The sequence below is a fragment of the Watersipora subatra genome, chromosome 9 (genome assembly GCF_963576615.1).
Source record: "Watersipora subatra chromosome 9, tzWatSuba1.1, whole genome shotgun sequence".
Lineage (NCBI taxonomy): Eukaryota > Metazoa > Bryozoa > Gymnolaemata > Cheilostomatida > Watersiporidae > Watersipora > Watersipora subatra.
The window spans coordinates 63,815,858-63,836,697 of record NC_088716.1 but is presented as its reverse complement, the minus strand read 5'-3'; the positions used below and the strand labels follow the sequence as shown (position 1 = coordinate 63,836,697).

Sequence of the window (20,840 nt, the reverse complement as noted above, 5' to 3'; positions counted from 1 at the left end):
TATTCCTCATACTTCAAATGCAGGATAAACTCTAGTGATGACCCGCTTCTTTAGCTTTAGGTCCTAGAATAGACTTGCTGAGAGAATAAGATGAGCATCATAAAAAATTATAATCTGTGCTTAACAAAAACAGAACCTGCAGAGGCATTCTAAACTGTAAACTGAATATCTACTAATGTTAGTGAGTCTCTCCTTCCAAACATGAATGAATTAGAAAACCAATTAACTTAGACTAAGCTTCTCCGAGAGATAGAGATGGTGTGCATGTATTATATATTACTCAGCGGTGCCTGAGTGCGACAAATGAAGAGTTGTGCGCACACACAATGACGAGCAAGCGTTACTGAATGCAGAATAGTTGAGTGAAGCAAGCGTGAAATTAGAGTTTGGCATGAAGATGCGCCAACACAAGCCAGTTATGGCACTCTACCAAGATCCTCTTCCTCATCGACTGAAGAGCGTGGGTCAGGACATTGCATGGCCCGGTCATTTGTGTATTTTAAATAAAGCATTGTTTTCATGTCACGATCCCATGTCCAGATGTCTGTTGTGATGAACGCTGCATAGACATATATATATACATATTGTAATATTCTCTGAACATATGACTGCACATGTAGTAATCCTTCAACAGTAGTAATATATATGACAGAGTACCATCAAGCACCTGCATATGCACATCAATGATATCTTCAGCAACTTATTATAAATTGGGAATGTTGAGGTGATTAGATGCCATGAACTTGGGCATTACATGGGAGTCTGCTAAAGGATAAAAACAACACAAGCTAGATGTATTTGACACCGATAGAAGTAAGTGAGGAACAGCAGAATATCGGTAATTAGGGCAATGAAAGTAGAGGGAAAACAAATCATAGATGAAATATACTAGTTATGTAGTAAGAGTTGAGTGAGTAACATGATTATTTAGGGTAATGTAAGTAGTGATAAGATAAAAGATGGAAAAAGAGAATGTGGACAGCTTGTGGGTAATGTGAAAGCTGATACATTCTAAAGTATTCCATCACCTAGGAAGACAAGAGTACCTTTTTGAGGGCCGAACAACCCGCCCAGATTAACTTACAGTAACACTGTTTGAGGTCCAATCCGAGCTGGTAGCCAGGGTTGCACGTGCACACATACGAGCCTGGTGTGTTAATACAAGAGTGGGCACAACCACCATTGTTAATCAAGCATTCATCGATGTCTGAAACAACATGTTATACCAGTTGTATCTATGTTACTATTTATAGCAATGACATTTCAAGGTCGTGTATGTAACAGCCCTTTTGGCTTTGTTACATATACGTCTATGCGTCTGCTGTCTATTGAGCACACATGCATATATCTGTCTGAATTCCTTCCTGCTCAAATATATTCATGTCTCTTATGACATTTTCACAGTGTACATGTAATTACATTACTATGTAATGCCACATGTATACGCAATACAGAATATTTTGTGGTTTTACTACTCAATTTCAATACTTGTGCGCTCAAACTGATAGAGGAGAGTTGGCTGTGCTCACCTATACACTGCTTGTTATCATCTGCTAACGCATAACCTGTATAGCACTGGCATTCAGCTCTGCCACTGTCATCTACACAAAGTTGGGAACAGCCAGCCCTGTCCACCTTGCAAGGGTCTAGCTCTACAATGGAACGATAGACAGTCCTAAAATAATGATAAATGCGTCAGCTTGTACTCAGACCTTCCTTTGGTAATAACTAGTGCCAAGTAACTAGTGCCAAGTAACTAGTGGTAACTAGCGGTAAGTAACCAGAGGTAAGTAACCAGTGGTAAGTAACTAGTGGTAAGTAACTAGTGGTAAGTAACTAGTGGTAAGTAACTAGTGGTAAGCAACCAGAGGTAAGTAACTAGTGGTAAGTAACTAGTGGTAAGTAACTAGTGGTAAGTAACCAGTGGTAAGTAACTAGTGGTAAGTAACTAGTGGTAAGCAACCAGAGGTAAGTAACTAGTGGTAAGTAACTAGTGGTAAGTAACTAGTGGTAAGTAACTAGTGGTAAGTAACTAGTGGTAAGTAACCAGTGGTAAGTAACTAGTGCCAAGTAACTAGTGCCAAGCAACTAGTGGTAAGTAACTAGTTGTAAGTAACCAGTGGTAAGTAACTAGTGCCAAGTAACTAGTGCCAAGTAACTAGCGGTAAGTAACCAGAGGTAAGTAACCAGAGGTAAGTAACCAGTGGTAAGTAACTAGTGGTAAGTAACTAGTGGTAAGTAACTAGTGGTAAGTAACCAGAGGTAAGTAACTAGTGGTAAGTAACTAGTGGTAAGTAACCAGAGGTAAGTAACCAGTGGTAAGTAACTAGTGGTAAGTAACTAGTGGTAAGTAACTAGTGGTAAGTAATTAGTGGTAAGTAACCAGAGGTAAGTAACTAGTGGTAAGTAACTAGTGGTAAGTAACTAGTGGTAAGTAACCAGTGGTAAGTAACTAGTGCCAAGTAACTAGTGCCAAGTAACTAGTGGTAAGTAACTAGTTGTAAGTAACCAGTGGTAAGTAACTAGTGCCAAGTAACTAGTGCCAAGTAACTAGCGGTAAGTAACCAGAGGTAAGTAACCAGTGGTAAGTAACTAGTGGTAAGTAACTAGTGGTAAGTAACTAGTGGTGAGTAACTAGTGATGAGTATTGCATTCAATGCTTATGAATGATAAATATATATAATGTAATGTTTCGTGTAATGTATTGATTGGAATCCATCAACAACATATAGCAACAGTTGAACAATGAATACAGCTGCATTCTTATAGATCTAACAGTACAATCTCTCTGGTCACTGATGAAGAATAAGTTGGTGCCAGAAAGGTATGGAAATAAGGAGATGATGGAATACTTACTAGCGCAGGTTTTTCCATCAGCCAGCAACTTGTAGCCAGTGGAGCATCTGCAGTAGTAATTGCCATTGTAGGAGGTAACGCAGGTCTGGTCACACCCTCCATTATCTACTTCACATCCACTCATCCCTGCCAATTCACATAATATCCACACCATAGCAACTGCTATAGAAACCTCTGGGTTGTATCGCGCAAGCACCAGTACTAGCTTGTCACAAGCAGAGGTACCCTTCATAGAAACAACCAGATTAGTGAAGCTAAATATTAAATATATGCACATATACATATGCAAACAGCCATATCTATCAACTACCTGCTGGCACAAGCCGCGTGCATAATGCTTCTATTGATTAGTATATATACACACTACTCAATTCTAGCAAGCATAAATATATTTACGCATACGCTAAACCGCCAAACGAACACTGACGGATATGGAATCTATAAACCATTGAGTGTACAGGCCTCCGTTCGCCATGTCTTTAGAAGTCTAGCCAAATTATTTCCAAAGTAAAACCACGAGTTGACTGTTTAATATGGCTTACAAATCTATTGCAAACCTGGACCGGCCTGTGGAAAATCTCTATCATACCAGTATCTGTTACTGTTATATTAACCATTCAACTGGAGTAACAGTAGTCCAGTTTCACAGATGTGTATCTTGTTATAACAACACACATATTCAATATGTCCAATAGCAACTACTGGGTATACTGATTATTCATACAACATACTACCTCCATCAAAACAATAAAGGAAAACAACTTTGGCACCAGTCGAATGTTTCCACATTTAATTACATGAAGCCACCAGTAGCCCAGATGCCACCAGCTTACCATTAGCATACTTACTGTAACACAAGCACCTGTCAGCCTACCAGTAGCATACTTACTGTAACACGAGCACCTGCCAGCCTACCAGTAGCATACTTACTGTAACACGAGCACCTGTCGGCCTACCAGTAACATACTTACTGTAACATGAGCACCTGCCAGCCTACCAGTAACATACTTACTGTAACACGAGCACCTGTCAGCCTACCAGTAACATACTTACTGTAACACGAGCACCTGTCAACCTACCAGTAGCATACTTACTGTAACACGAGCACCTGTCAGCCTATCAGTAACATACTTACTGTAACACGAGCACCTGTCAGCCTACCAGTAACATACTTACTGTAACACGAGCACCTGTCAACCTACCAGTAGCATACTTACTGTAACACGAGCACCTGCCAGCCTACCAGTAGCATACTTACTGTAACACGAGCACCTGTCGGTAGCATACTTACTGTAACACGAACGTCCGTCAGCTCGCAGTGTCTGACCTTGAGGACATCGACATTTAAATCCACCATATATGTTTTCACACTCATTTTCACAGTAGGATGTTCCAGTTTGACACTCATCAACATCTAAATGAATAAAAAGATTTTCAACTAACGAACCATAAAAAGAAATACCAAGGAGTGTTTTGTAACAGGAACGGATAACTCTGATATGAGTGTAATAACCATAGACCTATTAACTATACCTATTAATTATACCTACTAACTATACCTATTAACTATAGACCTAGTAAGTATAGTTAATAGGTCTATGGTAATGACAGATTTAGAGTTTCAGACTGTTACTATTCATGCACCTAGTTTATTGGAACGGATTCCCAACACTACGCAACCTTAACTAGAACAACGAGAAATGATAAAACAAGTCTCACATCAGCGGAGGCCTACTTCCTGAGTCACTTGAAGCGTGTGAATGCTATGAATGGGAGAGTTATCTACTCATAAGATTAGACAACTCTTAATTACCTGTGCATGACCGCTGGTCAGTGGAGAGCATAAATCCGGTTGGACATTTGCAGACAAAGGAGCCAATCATATTACAGCATTGGTGGGAACAGCCTCCATTGCGCTGTGAGCACTCATTGACGTCTGCGAGGACAAAGGAGGTATTACATGCATAGGTACTAACATAAAATGACGTCTGCGAGGACAAACAAGGTATTACATGCATAAGTACTAACATAAAATAATGTCTGCGAGGACAAAGGAGGTATTACATGCATAGGTACTAACATAAAATGAGCAATGATAGAGAGATTGAGGAGAATTCTTTACCATTATCAATGACTGTGCAGAACATTAACCTAATTAGTAACGTACAGTCATCCTTCATGGGAGCAGCATAAGTGGCTGACATCAGAAGATTAAAAATAAAAAGAACTGGTTTTTAACATGCAACAAAGTGAGTGAAAAAATATGATATACGCTCACTTACGATTGTGAAGGATGAACAGGCGTTCCTGAGAGTCGTAAGCAGGAAAGTGTGCAAACGTGATAGTGAGGTGTGTATAAGGAATAGCTATTTCTATTTTCTCCTTTATAGATTACGCATGGAACAAACTCAAAGTTGGCAGCTAACAGTTGGGGGCTACTATACACATACCAAACTAATAGTAGGGGGCTACTACACACATACCAAACTAATAGTAGGGGGCTACTACACACATACCAAACTAATAGTAGTGGGCTACTACGCACATACCAAACTAACAGTTGGGGGAAGACTACTACACACGTACCAAACTAACAGTGGGGGAAGACTACTACACACGTACCAAACTAACAGTTGGGGGAAGGGCTACTACACACGTACCAAACTAACAGTTGGGGGCTACTATACACATACCAAACTAACAGTTGGGGGAAGGGCTACTACACACGTACCAAACTAACAGTTGGGGGCTACTATACACATACCAAACTAATAGTAGGGGGCTACTACGCACATACCAAACTAACAGTTGGGGGAAGACTACTCCACACATACCAAACTAACAGTGGAGGCTACTACACACATATCAAACTAACAGTTGGGAGCTACTACATGTACACACGTACCAAACTAACAGTTGGGGGCTACTACACACATACCAAACTAACAGTTGGGGGAAGGGCTACTACACACGTACCAAACTAACAGTTGGGGGCTACTACACACGTACCAAACTAACAGTTGGGGGAAGGGCCACTACACACGTACCAAACTAACAGTGGGGGAAGGGCCACTACACACGTACCAAACTAACAGTTGGGAGCTACTACATGTACACACGTACCAAACTAACAGTTGGGGGCTACTACACACGTACCAAACTAACAGTTGGGGGAAGGGCCACTACACACGTACCAAACTAACAGTGGGGGAAGGGCCACTACACACGAACCAAACTAACAGTTGGGAGCTACTACATGTACACACGTACCAAACTAACAGTTGGGGGCTACTATACACATACCAAACTAATAGTAGGGGGCTACTACGCACATACCAAACTAACAGTTGGGGGAAGACTACTACACACGTACCAAACTAACAGTGGGGGAAGGACTACTACACACGTACCAAACTAACAGTTGGGGGAAGGGCTACTACACACGTACCAAACTAACAGTTGGGGGCTACTATACACATACCAAACTAACAGTTGGGGGAAGGGCTACTACACACGTACCAAACTAACAGTTGGGGGCTACTATACACATACCAAACTAATAGTAGGGGGCTACTACGCACATACCAAACTAACAGTTGGGGGAAGGGCCACTACACACGTACCAAACTAACACTTGGAGGAAGGACTACTACACACGTACCAAACTAACAGTTGGGGGAAGACTACTACACACGTACCAAACTAACAGTTGGGGGCTACTCCACACATACCAATCTAACAGTGGAGGCTACTACACACATATCAAACTAACAGTTGGGAACTACTACATGTACACACGTACCAAACTAACAGTGGAGGCTACTACGCACATACCAAACTAACAGTTGGGGGAAGGGCCACTACACGCGTACCAAACTAACACTTGGGGGCTACTACACACGTACCAAACTAACAGTTGGGGGCTACTCCACACATACCAAACTAACAGTGGAGGCTACTACACACATATCAAACTAACAGTTGGGAGCTACTACATGTACACACGTACCAAACTAACAGTTGGGGGCTACTACACACATACCAAACTAACAGTTGGGGGAAGGGCTACTACACACGTACCAAACTAACAGTTGGGGGCTACTACACACGTACCAAACTAACAGTTGGGGGAAGGGCCACTACACACGTACCAAACTAACAGTGGGGGAAGGGCCACTACACACGTACCAAACTAACAGTTGGGGGCTACTACACACGTACCAAACTAACAGTTGGGGGCTACTACACACATACCAAACTAACAGTTGGGAGAAGGGCTACTACACACATACCAAACTGGCAGTTAGGACCTTCAAAGCCTGTGGGACATGAGCAGGTTTGAGCGTAATCTCCTATACATTGGCCTCCATTATGGCACTGTGATGGGTCACACCTTCCTGTAACAACAGCATTCTTTAATCCACATCAGAACCGCTCGATCTAAGTGAATGTTTCAATTTTATTGAATATAAACAGAAGGCACACACTCTATTGAATAGAAACAAAAAGCACATTTTCTATTGAATATAAACAGAAAGCAGTTTTTTGTTGAATATAAACAGAAAGCAGACTTTCTATCGAATATAAACAGAAAGCACACTTTCTATTGAATATAAACAGAAAGCACGCTTTCTATTAAATATAAACAGAAAGCACATTTTCTATTGAATATAAACAGAAAGCAGTTTTTTGTTGAATATAAACAGAAAGCACACTTTCTATCGAATATAAACAGAAAGCACACTTTCTATCGAATATAAACAGAAAGCACACTTTCTATCGAATATAAACAGAAAGCACACTTTCTATCGAATATAAACAGAAAGCACACTTTCTATCGAATATAAACAGAAAGCACACTTTCTATCGAATATAAACAGAAAGCACACTTTCTATCGAATATAAACAGAAAGCACACTTTCTATCGAATATAAACAGAAAGCACACTTTCTATCGAATATAAACAGAAAGCACACTTTCTATCGAATATAAACAGAAAGCACACTTTCTATCGAATATAAACAGAAAGCACACTTTCTATCGAATATAAACAGAAAGCAGACTTTTTATTGAATATAAACAGAAAGCACACTGTTTATTGAATATAAACAGAAAGCACACTGTTTATTGAATATAAACAGAAAGCACACTTTCTGTCGACTATAAGTACACTTTCTATTAATTATAAATAGAAAGCACACTTTTTATTGAATATAAACAGAAAGTACACTTTCTGTTGACTATAAACAGAAAGCAGACTTTCTATTGAATATAAACAGAAAGCAGAGTTTCTATTGAATATAAACAGAAAGCAGACTTTCTATTGAATATAAACAGAGAGTATACTTTCTATTAATTATAAACAGAAAGCAGTTTCTTAAGTGCATGTCTGTACAGAACAAATCTATAAATCGAGTCAATTTCTTTAATTTAAAATTAAACTTTTTAATGCAAGCAAAAGCTCTATTCAATCCAATGGAATGTTCCAGAACAGTGGTTTAGAGTGAGACTGACAGGAAGTATCTCTAAAGTATGTCTAATATTTTATGCCTGTAGAGTATCAAAGTGACTACGGCTCCATGCTTTCTGATCATCTAATCTGCAGAATAATAGGTATGGCATCATTAACTGTTGTATAATCAACATACACTCTGACTACAGGCCTCTGCCGTTGAAGTAAGATTAAACCCTCAGTTCAGTACACTTTATTTGCATTTACAGACCTTATCACAAATTATTTAAATATTCAAATGGAGACAAGTCTTTAATTTTAGACATACTTTGTGTAACGCTAATAAACCGAACATTTGATCGTTCAGACTTTTAGATGCATGAGTGGAGACACCAAGTACCTCTGCATTATTATACCCAATGGCATTATTGATCAACACCTGGATAACTTGTAGGGTGAAGGTCAACAATACATTTTATTCGTATCCTTTACTTTGCAATGAGCACCTGCGCGACACAAGAATTCCATAGTGAGATGTGGCGCTGTAGAAAAAGGGGGCTGATGCTGCGGTTAGTTTAGTGGTCTAATCAAATAGCGGTAGGTCAACTCATCTCCTTTCACCGGCTATTACTAGGGATTATAGTGTCCGGTTGCTTTGTAAACGTTGCACCCTTTTGAGAATCAGTGAAACAATGGCGTTGTCACAGTTCAGCCGCCCATCTCCATCATTTCTCCAGTTACTAAATAGTTTAGCATTGAAAATTTTCACTGGGTACAAGCTGAGCTTTATTTACACAGTGTTATCTCGGTTATCTCTCTGTCCAGATTTCAATAAAAACAAGGAGGAACAACTCCAGGTGGCAATAACATGGGGCAATTTAACAGACTATGCAAACCATACATACAAACATACAACAGAAGCAACGGAGTGATGGCATGTTTGTCTAAACAATCAAAGAGTTGATCGCACCGCGGCCAGCCTCAGTTAATATATGCTGTTGTTAATGTCATTTCGAGCCATTATTGTCTTGTTGCAGCCGTTTACCATTTTTCATTCTACACCCTCACGTAGGGCCATTATATGCATTCATCTAATATTTTATGTGCCAGTTAAAACTTCAAAACAACAAAAAGTGAAAAATCAAACAAAGGTGTCCCTGCTTATACCAAAACCCCAAAACATAAACATCAACAAGAGAGCAATAAGAGTAGAAAAATGGTGTATAAAATGTTGATAATAAAGAGAGAGAATGTGACCTGTCAATACTGGAAGGTCCGGTGTATCAACAGAGAAACTCAAGTATGGCACATACTATATAAGAATTAGTAACCTTTCAACACTGAACCTAGGTAAGAGATTTAAAGATAAAAATGACGCAGCATGCAAGCGGTGTAAACACATCTAGACAATTGTTGACTCATAGAGATCATTTCATGCAACAAAGAACATTATGAGGAACGAGAACAGCATCGCTGTCCTAATCACAGCTGCCTAAATTATATACTTTACAGACATCTCAATAGAACAATTAATGAACCAGACACATTCATTACACAATTCAGTTGTCAGGACTTCATGGCATATTCAGCGTAATTGTTGGGAATTCAAAGGCCTGTACTGACAGACTCTGTGTATCAACTATATCTCTCTATAAACTAAAGTACTTACAGACTCTCTATATCACTATATCTCTCTATAACCTATAGTACATACAGACTCTCTGTATCAACTATATCTCTATATAAACTAGAGTACCTACAGACTCTCTGTAAAAACTATATCTCTCTATAAACTAGAGTACTTATAGACTCTATATCAACTATATCTCTCTATAAACTAGCATACTTACAGCCTCTCTGTATTAACTATATCTCTCTATAAACTAGAGTACTTATAGACTTTCTATATCAACTATATATCTCTATAAACTAGAGTACTTATAGACTCCCTGTATCAACTATATCTCTCTATAAACTAGAGTACTTATAGAGTCTCTATAGCAACTATATCTCTCTATAAACTAGAGTACTTATAGACTCTTTATATCAACTATATCTCTCTATAAACTAGAGTACTTATAAACTCTCTATATAATCTATATCTCTCTATAAACTAGAGTACATACAGACTCACTATATCAACTATATCTCTCTACGAACTAGAGTATTTACAGATTCTCTGTATAAACTATATCTTTCTTAAAACTATAGTACTTGCAGACTCTTTATTCCAACATGAGCAATATCGCTCCATGGAGTAAAGGTTTTTTGCCAAGGATATGTGAATTCTTACTGTACTGAATTCTTACCAACTTTCTATATAACCTTTTTACATAGATTTATAAAAAATATTGTATTACAGTTGTACAATGAAGACAATGAAAGACTAAGCGAACTAGTACAGCCTTTTATAACCTTGCCATATCAACGTCATCATGATAAAATCACCAACAGCCACTGGAACAGAGCTGAAGATCTAAAAAGTTTTTCCAATTTCAAGGTCAAAATAGGCTTTAGTATTATGTGTATGGATATGTTATAAAAGACTAGTTTATCTCAGTTACTGTTTAAATATTCACACTTTGTAGTTGTGTTCACAATATTATTCTGTTCATTTTATTATATGAGTGTATATACTGAAAATAATCACATGGCTCTAGTTGCAGTGGCGTCACCAAACTTTATAATATAAACTAATACATGCACCCACGTAGTTGACACAAACATGGGTGCGAAGAGATTCATTATTACTGTGAGTTGATAGCATGTATGACGAGGCTGCCTTTAGAACAACAAAGAATTTGACTCACTGTAAAGGCAACCAGAGGATCCGCCCACCTGATTCCAACCATCGCAGCACTTGTATTTGGTAACATACTGTTGCTGAAGGGTTGGCTTGTATGTCATATAATAGTAGGTCCTAAAAGAGAGAACAATTACAGCTAATAGCAGCTGCATGAAGGCTCTTTTTAATAATAATAGTAGTAATAATAGTAACAATGATAATAGTAGTAATGATAATAGTAGTAATGATAATAGTAATAATAATAATATTAATAATGATAGCACATGTAATTCATACTTGTCTAAAAATGAAAGAGTATTTTCTGACAAGTTTTTCTATAAACAAAGCAGCATAGGCAGAATTGTATTTACGTTGTAGATGCATGGACTTAAAACAGGCTTGTCAAACGCGTGGCCCGCATGCAGCCAATTGTAGGCACCCTCATTGCCGCATGCAGCCAATTGTAGGCACCCTCGTTGCCGCACAAATGATGTTTCTCTTCAAACACATCCGCAGACTTATCCGCGCATTAACAGGCAGAATTCAAAGTATTGACATCAATTTTCACTTTTTAGTTATTATCAAATTGGTTGAAAAAATAGATATCATTCGACGATTATTCGATTTCTAGAAAATGGCTTAACCAGATAAGAGTGATAAGCGATCTTGGTTACAAAGATTTGAACGATAAAGCCATCGAGTTATGAATGGTTTTCCTTAAAAATACTGTAAATTTCTATTGATTACTCTATTTTCACCGGATCCGGAGTGAAGGGGGTGTATATAACTAGAGTGAAGGGGGTGTATATAACTGAGGGATGAAGGGGGAGTTTATAACTGGGGTGAAGGGGGTGTATATAACTGAGGGATGAAGGGGGAGTTTATAACTGGGGTGAAGCGGGTGTATATAACTGGGATGAAGGGGGTGTATATAACAGTGGTGAAAGGGGAGTTTATAATTGGGGTGAAGGGGGTGTATATAACTGAGGGATGAAGGGGGAGTTTATAACTGGGGTGAAGCGGGTGTATATAACTGGGGTGAAGGGAGAGTTTATAACTGGGGTGAAGCGGGTGTATATAACTGGGGTGAAGGGGGAGTTTATAACTGGGGTGAAGCGGGTGTATATAACTGTGGTGAAAGGGGAGTTTATAACTGGGATGAAGAGGGTGTATATAACTGAAGTGAAGGGAGAGTTTATAGCTAAGCCAGCAGAATTTAATCCAACTCTGCATCACGCGAGTCCTCCTGAGTTGCTTACATTTTCTGTTATCATGTTGAAATAAAAAGTATCAGCAATTTTGTTGCTATATTTTCTTTTGTTGAATTACATGAACATTATTTTTAAATTTGTTTGTTTTTCAATGGAAAAAAATGTAAAACTACTGTTAAAAGCACAACAAAATCTACAGCAAAGTTCCCCGAGTTAACAGCAGCAGGCATCATAGACCTAAGTCAAAAAGTATGACCCTGTGACAGCATCATAGATGTAAACATTCAGGTCATACGCGAGTGGGCTAAGTGCTTTGGTAACCATTTTTATGATAGAGAAATGATGACAAGGAACCTGCAACTGTTGCAGGTTGACAAGATATAATATGACAAGATACAAAATTGAGGTTACAGGTAAAGCGTGTTTCATTAGAGTAGAATGCGGATCTGGTGCCTCGTGCCAACGAACTTAATGCGATTGTCGCTATCTTAATTTCATTTTACAACTGACTGCTTTTGTACAAACGACTTGCTTGTAAATCCTATTCTTTATTGATCGGTCTCTCCAAGAATATCAATAATCCCATCAAGTATTCCCTATTAATACAAGGTGGTTGATACCTCAACATAATCACTCACGTCTAAACACCCGCCACCACTCTCTGCGCCTTGCATGTTTATAAAAAGAAACCAGTCAACAGTGTTGACTCAACAACCACAAATAACTTCTCATATACAAGATCTTGTCTCTCATTTGAAAAGTTTAACCTGTTGTCTAGCAGGAAGTACTTCCAGCACTATCATACTGGCTGTCGAATTGGGACATCAAATTTTTCTACTAATCAGCCGTAGACCAAAATTTTTCATAGCCTTTTTTCATTCAGTTGAGTCAGTGGACTCGGATGATGATGGCAGGTTGAGTCAGTGGACTCGGATGACGATGGCGAGTTGAGTCAGTGGACTCGGATGACGATGGCAAGTTGAGTCAGTGGACTCAGACATATTTAAGTTATTCTTGGAGCAGATAGCAAGCAAGCGTGCGGTCTTATGCAAATACTTGAAAAGTCGAGACTGCAAACAAGCCTAGAGCAGTGTTTGCTCAACGTACTTCATTGAGGGAAAAAATGTTTGCAACAAGACGTCTGGAGAGGCTCTGGGGCGACAAGTCACTGGGTGTAAACTGTAAAGAAAGCCTCGCATTGAAATGTATCTTTTATTGTGTATGAGCACACTTCATATTATGCGCATCTAATGCGCTCGTTGCAATAGCAATATTTGTAGCTAAGTTATACAAAATAAACTAGTTTGCGTGTTGACAGCTCTTCAGAAAAATGAGTTACAACAAGTTATAACAAGCAGGTCTTTCTAAACGTATCGAGCTATGGTAGCTCTATGGCAGCTCTACACTTTGGAGCTACTATAGCTTTGCCATAGAGCTACCATAGCGCTATGCTCCAAAGAAATGGTAGCTCCGAGCAGGTAGCTATGGTAGCTATATGGTAGAGCTACGGTAAAGCAGTGATAGCTCTATGGAGGTAGCTTTATGGTAAAGCTATGATAGCTGTATGGATGTAGCTCTATGGATGTAGCTCCATAGTAGAGCTACATCCATAGAGCTATGGTAGCTCTATAAAAGTTCGTTGGATTATTCTTGTCTAGCTGCAACGTCTGCCGGAGAAAAAGAAGAAGAAATGTTTGGGAACTGAATGAGGGACCTCCCAACCAATGGTAGCTGCTGCTAGCTACACCATGTCAGTCTACTTAAGTTGATGATTTGAAAACTTCACAAATGAAGAGATTCTTTTACGTAACAGTCTACAAGTAGGGATGCAAGTATAGAATTCTTTTACGTAACAGTCTACAAGTAGGGATGCAAGTATAGAATTCTTTTACGTAACAGTCTACAAGTAGGGATGCAAGTATAGAATTCTTTTACGTAACAGTCTACAAGTAGGGATGCAAGTATAGAATTCTTTTACGTAACAGTCTACAAGTAGGGATGCAAGTATAGAATTCTTTTACGTAACAGTCTACAAGTAGGGATGCAAGTATAGAATTCTTTTACGTAACAGTCTACAAGTAGGGATGCAAGTATAGAATTCTTTTACGTAACAGTCTACAAGTAGGGATGCAAGTATAGAATTCTTTTACGTAACAGTCTACAAGTAGGGATGCACGTATAGAATTATTTTACGTAACAGTCTACAAGTAGGGATGCAAGTATAGAATTCTTTTACGTAACAGTCTACAAGTAGGGATGCAAGTATAGAATTCTTTTACGTAACAGTCTATAAGTAGGGATGCAAGTATAGAATTCTTTTACGTAACAGTCTACAAGTAGGGATGCAAGTATAGAATTCTTTTACGTAACAGTCTACAAGTAGGGATGCAAGTATAGAATTCTTTTACGTAACAGTCTATAAGTAGGGATGCAAGTATAGAATTCTTTTACGTAACAGTCTACAAGTAGGGATGCAAGTATAGAATTCTTTTACGTAACAGTCTATAAGTAGGGATGCAAGTATAGAATTCTTTTACGTAACAGTCTACAAGTAGGGATGCAAGTATAGAATTCTTTTACGTAACAGTCTATAAGTAGGGATGCAAGTATAGAATTCTTTTACGTAACAGTCTACAAGTAGGGATGCAAGTATAGAATTCTTTTACGTAACAGTCTACAAGTAGGGATGCAAGTATAGAATTCTTTTACGTAACAGTCTACAAGTAGGGATGCAAGAACAGAATTCTTTTACGTAACAGTCTACAAGTAGGGATGCAAGTATAGAATTCTTTTACGTAACAGTCTACAAGTAGGGATGCAAGTATAGAATTCTTTTACGTAACAGTCTACAAGTAGGGATGCAAGTATAGAATTCTTTTACGTAACAGTCTACAAGTAGGGATGCAAGAACAGAATTCTTTTACGTAACAGTCTACAAGTAGGGATGCAAGTATAGAATTCTTTTACGTAACAGTCTACAAGTAGGGATGCAAGTATAGAATTCTTTTACGTAACAGTCTACAAGTAGGGATGCAAGTATAGAATTCTTTTACGTAAAAGTCTACCAGTAGGGATGCAAGTATAGAATTAATTCCTTTTCTTAGTATTCTCCAATACGAGAGATATAAATCTAGAACCTAACCATAAATCTAGAGTAAATATGAAGTGTTTGAGGGACACAGCAATGTGAGGCTGATACTTTTTACTACCCGGAGCTCTTGTTCCAACCATTGTTGGGTTTGATGTCTATTGCATCTCAACTTCTTCTCATATAGACAGCAACAAAATGTAAACGCGATGATGACAAATGGCACTGAACGCGGTCAGATAGCCTACTTACGGCTCGGGTGCCTGACAGAAGGGATTAAGGGACAAGATGATGGCAGCATTCCAGAGAACAGACCCATGACTGCTGTCGCTGGGTAGTTCTCTCTAATGTAACGCTGCACTCAGTATTCTGAGGCAATCAGTTACTGCCATATCTTGTGAGCTCCAGCAACTCCTGTTCAAACTCATCACAGGCAACTTACTTGCGCTGGTAGCCGATGCACCAGTCAGATTTGGATGGTCCACACTTCTTCCAGACCTTTTCCATCCTGGTGAACCTCTGAGCACACTTCTTTTGTGAAGAGACCATGGTGGCCTCTCTGTACGAGCAGACATTGGGCCTGAAGTGAGAGATAATCAAATCACCGTTAGTGCAAAAAACATATCTTGACATGTCAGTTATTCTAGGTCAGTACATATCAAACATATATCAACATGCAGTTATTCTAGGTCACTACATATCAAACATATTTCAACATGCAGTTATTCTAGGTCACTACATATCAAACATATTTCAACATGCAGTTATTCTAGGTCACTACATATCAAACATATTTCAACATGCAGTTATTCTAGGTCAGTACATATCAAACATATACCAACATGCAGTTATTCTAGGTCACTACATATCAAACATATTTCAACATGCAGTTATTCTAGGTCAGTACATATCAAACATATATCAACATGCAGTTATTCTAGGTCACTACATATCAAACATATTTCAACATGCAGTTATTCTAGGTCAGTACATATCAAACATATATCAACATGCAGTTATTCTAGGTCACTACATATCAAACATATTTCAACATGCAGTTATTCTAGGTCAGTACATATCAAACATATATCAACATGCAGTTATTCTAGGTCACTACATATCAAACATATTTCAACATGCAGTTATTCTAGGTCAGTACATATCAAACATATCTCAACATGTAGTTATTCTAGGTCACTACATATCAAATGCTGCCCTAGCCAGTGATTCTCGTCAGCAAATAAAGCTGCTTTAGTGACCGCAGGCAATACATACACTGTCATTTAGTAATAAGTTGTACAGGCACTTTGTATAATCCTGTATATTTCTAACTATTACAACAAAACTTTACATCTGACGATGGCCAAAACTGGCTAAGCTATTGCCAGGGGGCACCTTGTTTCAAGTGTCATAGGCACCTGTTGATGAGTGTTATGGCTGCATTATTGTCTCAGCATGAAACGCACTCTTTGATAAGGCTGAATAATGGCTGCCATTGTTCACAAGTCTTCTAAAATTTTATGAATGAGTTGCGCATTGAATGTTTCTTAACTGATGGCTTATAATTAAAGTAAACTTGCTGCAGAATAAAGGGGTACCTGGACTACTTGCCAAAATGAATTGGGACAATTGCAAGGCATGTCACATCGCATCGATAGCAAAATTTATAAGACCAAAAACTTCAACCCAGAACTCAAAGCGGGTCTGACTAGGCTTCGGCTCTAGACCAAAGTGTGTAAATCTAAGTACCAGCCTCCATTTGAATAAAATAAACTGAAGAACAACATGTTACAGGCTCAATAAACTCTGGCTGTAAGTACAACAGAGTAGATGGCGTGTTCCTGAGCTATCAACTTAGAAGGGGACAATTGCCGCGGGAAGTACTTGCTTTTGTAAATTTATGAATAGAAATCCAGTCGCTCGGGTCTATAATTTTATATTATCAGGCAATCTGTAAGCTCCTGGTACATGTTCTGATATTATAAATGTCGGCTATCAATAGGTAAGAACACCTCATCTCAGCTAGTCAGGCGCACGAGTTGTCATAACTCTCTGAAACGGCTGAAGAGCATTGAAACCTGTATAGCAAAGGTCTGCAGCAGCTCACAGGTGACTTTAAGGGGTATCCACATGGCAACCCTACCGAATATTCTGATATGTGCATATCTTAGCCTATACATGAAAGCTTGTACGAAGCATCCAAACAAACCAGATTCAAACTCAGAAAGTTAATGATGTTGACAAGCCCCTGAATCCTTAGCATCCTACCACATAATTACTCCCCATGCTAAGTGAGCATACTCCCTACAAGTGAGTATACTCCACATGCTAAGTGACCATACTCCCTACAAGTGAGCACACTCCTTACAAGTGAGTATACTCCATATAAGTGAGCATACTCCATATAAGTGAGCATACTCCCTACAAGTGAGCATACTCCACATGCTAAGTGAGCATACTCTGTATAAGTGAGCATACTCCCTACAAGTGAGTATACTCCACATGCTAAGTGAGTATACTTCCTACAAGTGAGTATACTCCATATAAGTGAGCATACTCCACATAAGTGAGCATACTCCCTACAAGTGAGTATACTCCACATGCTAAGTGAGCATACTCCCTACAAGTGAGCACACTCCTTACAAGTGAGTATACTCCATATAAGTGAGCATACTCCATATAAGTGAGCATACTCCTTACAAGTGAGTATACTCCACATGCTAAGTGAGCATACTCCCTACAAGTGAGCATACTCCCCATGGTAAGTGAGCCTACTCCCTACAAGTGAGTATACTCCACATGCTAAGTGACCATACTCCCTACAAGTGAGCACACTCCTTACAAGTGAGTATACTCCATATAAGTGAGCATACTCCATATAAGTGAGCATACTCCCTACAAGTGAGCATACTCCACATGCTAAGTGAGCATACTCTGTATAAGTGAGCATACTCCCTACAAGTGAGTATACTCCACATGCTAAGTGAGTATACTTCCTACAAGTGAGTATACTCCATATAAGTGAGCATACTCCACATAAGTGAGCATACTCCCTACAAGTGAGTATACTCCACATGCTAAGTGAGCATACTCCCTACAAGTGAGCACACTCCTTACAAGTGAGTATACTCCATATAAGTGAGCATACTCCATATAAGTGAGCATACTCCTTACAAGTGAGTATACTCCACATGCTAAGTGAGCATACTCCCTACAAGTGAGCATACTCCCCATGGTAAGTGAGCCTACTCCCTACAAGTGAGTATACTCCACATGCTAAGTGAGCATACTCCCTACAAGTGAGCACACTCCTTACAAGTGAGTATACTCCTTACAAGTGAGCATACTCCCTACAAGTGAGCATACTCCATATAAGTGAGCATACTCCCTACAAGTGAGCATACTCCCTACAAGTGAGCATACTCCCTACAAGTGAGTATACGCCACATGCTAAGTGAGCACACTCCCTACAAGTGAGCATAGTCCATATAAGTGAGCATACTCCATATAAGTGAGCATACTCCTTACAAGTGAGTATGCTCCATATAAGTGAGCATACTCCTTACAAGTGAGTATACTCCACATGCTAAGTGAGCATACTCCCTACAAGTGAGTATACTCCACATGCTAAGTGAGCATACTCCCTACAAGTGAGCACACTCCATATAAGTGAGCATACTCCATATGTGAGCACACTCCATATACATGTATGTGAGCACACTCCATATAAGTGAGCACATTCCGTATAAGTGAGCACACTCCATATAAGTGAGAACACTCCATTTAAGTGAGCACACTCCATATAAGTGAGCATACTCCATATGTGAGCACACTCCATATACATGTATGTGAGCACACTCCATATAAGTGAGCACATTCCGTATAAGTGAGCACACTCCTTACAAGTGAGCACACTCCATATAAGTGAGCACACTCCTTAAAGGTGAGCACACTCCATATAAGTGAGCACACTCCTTAGGTACAGGTGAGCACACTCCTTAGGTACAGGTGAGCACACTCCATATAAGTGAGCATACTCCATATAAGTGAGCACACTCTATATAAGTGAGCACATACCAGAGGAAATGCTGCTAACAATTTATATAAGCAGACAACAGGTCCCTAGATGCAACAGATGTCTGATGCCGAGCTAGTACAACTAGAGCTAGTAAGTCTCTAACATGTTCATACAGAGAAAATCTCATATCTTAAACAACATGTGCACTTCATGTAGCCGATAACACAATGCTAGATTTGTATTGCATGTTCCACTCAAACAGCAAGATCCAAATTACTTGCTCTCAGTTTTCCTCTGGCATCACTCAGCTTATAATGGGGAGCCAAAGTTTAAATGTACAGCAGTCTTAATAGGCTGACACTTGAGTACAATACAAATAGAACTGAACCACATCGGTCCGTATGGCAGTACAAGAGTTGACAGGTCTGCACAGAGAGGGAGTTTTGCATGAAAAGATCAGTTGACAGGTCTGCACATAAAGAGGGAATCTGGCAAGAAAAGATGGTTGACAGATCTGCATAAACAGAAAGAGAGAGAGAAAGAGGGAGAGAAAGAGGGAGAGAAAGAGAGGCATGCAACCTTCACCAACCTTATCCAGTAACACGATTTGTCATATTTCAACTAATGACAAAGTTTTGTTTTGATTTGTCTCCCTTAGTAGGCCTATGCCTTTTCTAGATGGTCCATTCAAATACTGCCAACTAGGCAACTTAATGTAGGTAAGTATATGATAAAAATTGCAGCAATCGGCTGTTTTATATTTTTAGTTTAGCGAAAAATGGGAGACATTGCTGAGCTGTTTTTGTAATATTTATTTAAACAATTTTTGTTACAACAAAAAATTAAATGGCACTGACTTTCGCTCTATGATAACAATGAATTAACCTAGCTTGTATTGATAGCGGTGGTATTACAATACATCCAAATACCTTATCAACATGTACTCACAAAAGTAGATATGATCATTGAACCTATAATTACAGTTGTAGTGAGACTTGTTGGCATGACTCAAAGATATTAGGCTATCTTAAACTAAGTTTTTCAAAAGATTGACGAAGAAAATGCTGCAATAATATGCTGCTAATAGGAATATTTATTAATTAGTCGAGTAGATAGTCACCTACATAACTGTAACAACAATAATTGATGTTTGTCCTTCAAAATTTCTCTGTCATCTTATAGCTGGGTATGTTCAATTACACTGTTCAGACAGCTGCATATGTTAACATATTTCCCACCTACCATCTACATGGTGTGTAAGTCATACCTACCATCTACACAGTGTGTGTAAGTAACACCTACCATCTACATTATGTGTGTGTAAGTCGTATCTACCATCTACACAATGTGTGTAAGTAACACCTACCATCTACATTATGTGTATGTAAATCATACCTACTATCTACATAGTGTGTGTGTAAGTCATACCT

General features: G+C 38.9%; 1 protein-coding gene across 2 annotated transcripts in view; it reads right to left on the bottom strand.

Annotated features, from left to right (window-relative positions):
• Positions 1 to 20,840, bottom strand: part of LOC137403997 (multiple epidermal growth factor-like domains protein 6) — a 54,242-nt gene that overhangs the window by 23,937 nt on the left and 9,465 nt on the right. For both annotated transcript variants that reach the window (XM_068090151.1, XM_068090152.1), the window contains exons 3-10: positions 15,835 to 15,972; positions 11,119 to 11,228; positions 7,149 to 7,253; positions 4,670 to 4,792; positions 4,148 to 4,270; positions 2,857 to 2,982; positions 1,530 to 1,652; positions 1,085 to 1,207 (exon numbers count right to left, since the gene is read on the bottom strand). In XM_068090151.1, the coding sequence (XP_067946252.1) occupies positions 1,085 to 1,207; positions 1,530 to 1,652; positions 2,857 to 2,982; positions 4,148 to 4,270; positions 4,670 to 4,792; positions 7,149 to 7,253; positions 11,119 to 11,228; positions 15,835 to 15,972 (971 nt within the window). The remainder of the gene's footprint in view (positions 1 to 1,084; positions 1,208 to 1,529; positions 1,653 to 2,856; positions 2,983 to 4,147; positions 4,271 to 4,669; positions 4,793 to 7,148; positions 7,254 to 11,118; positions 11,229 to 15,834; positions 15,973 to 20,840) is intronic.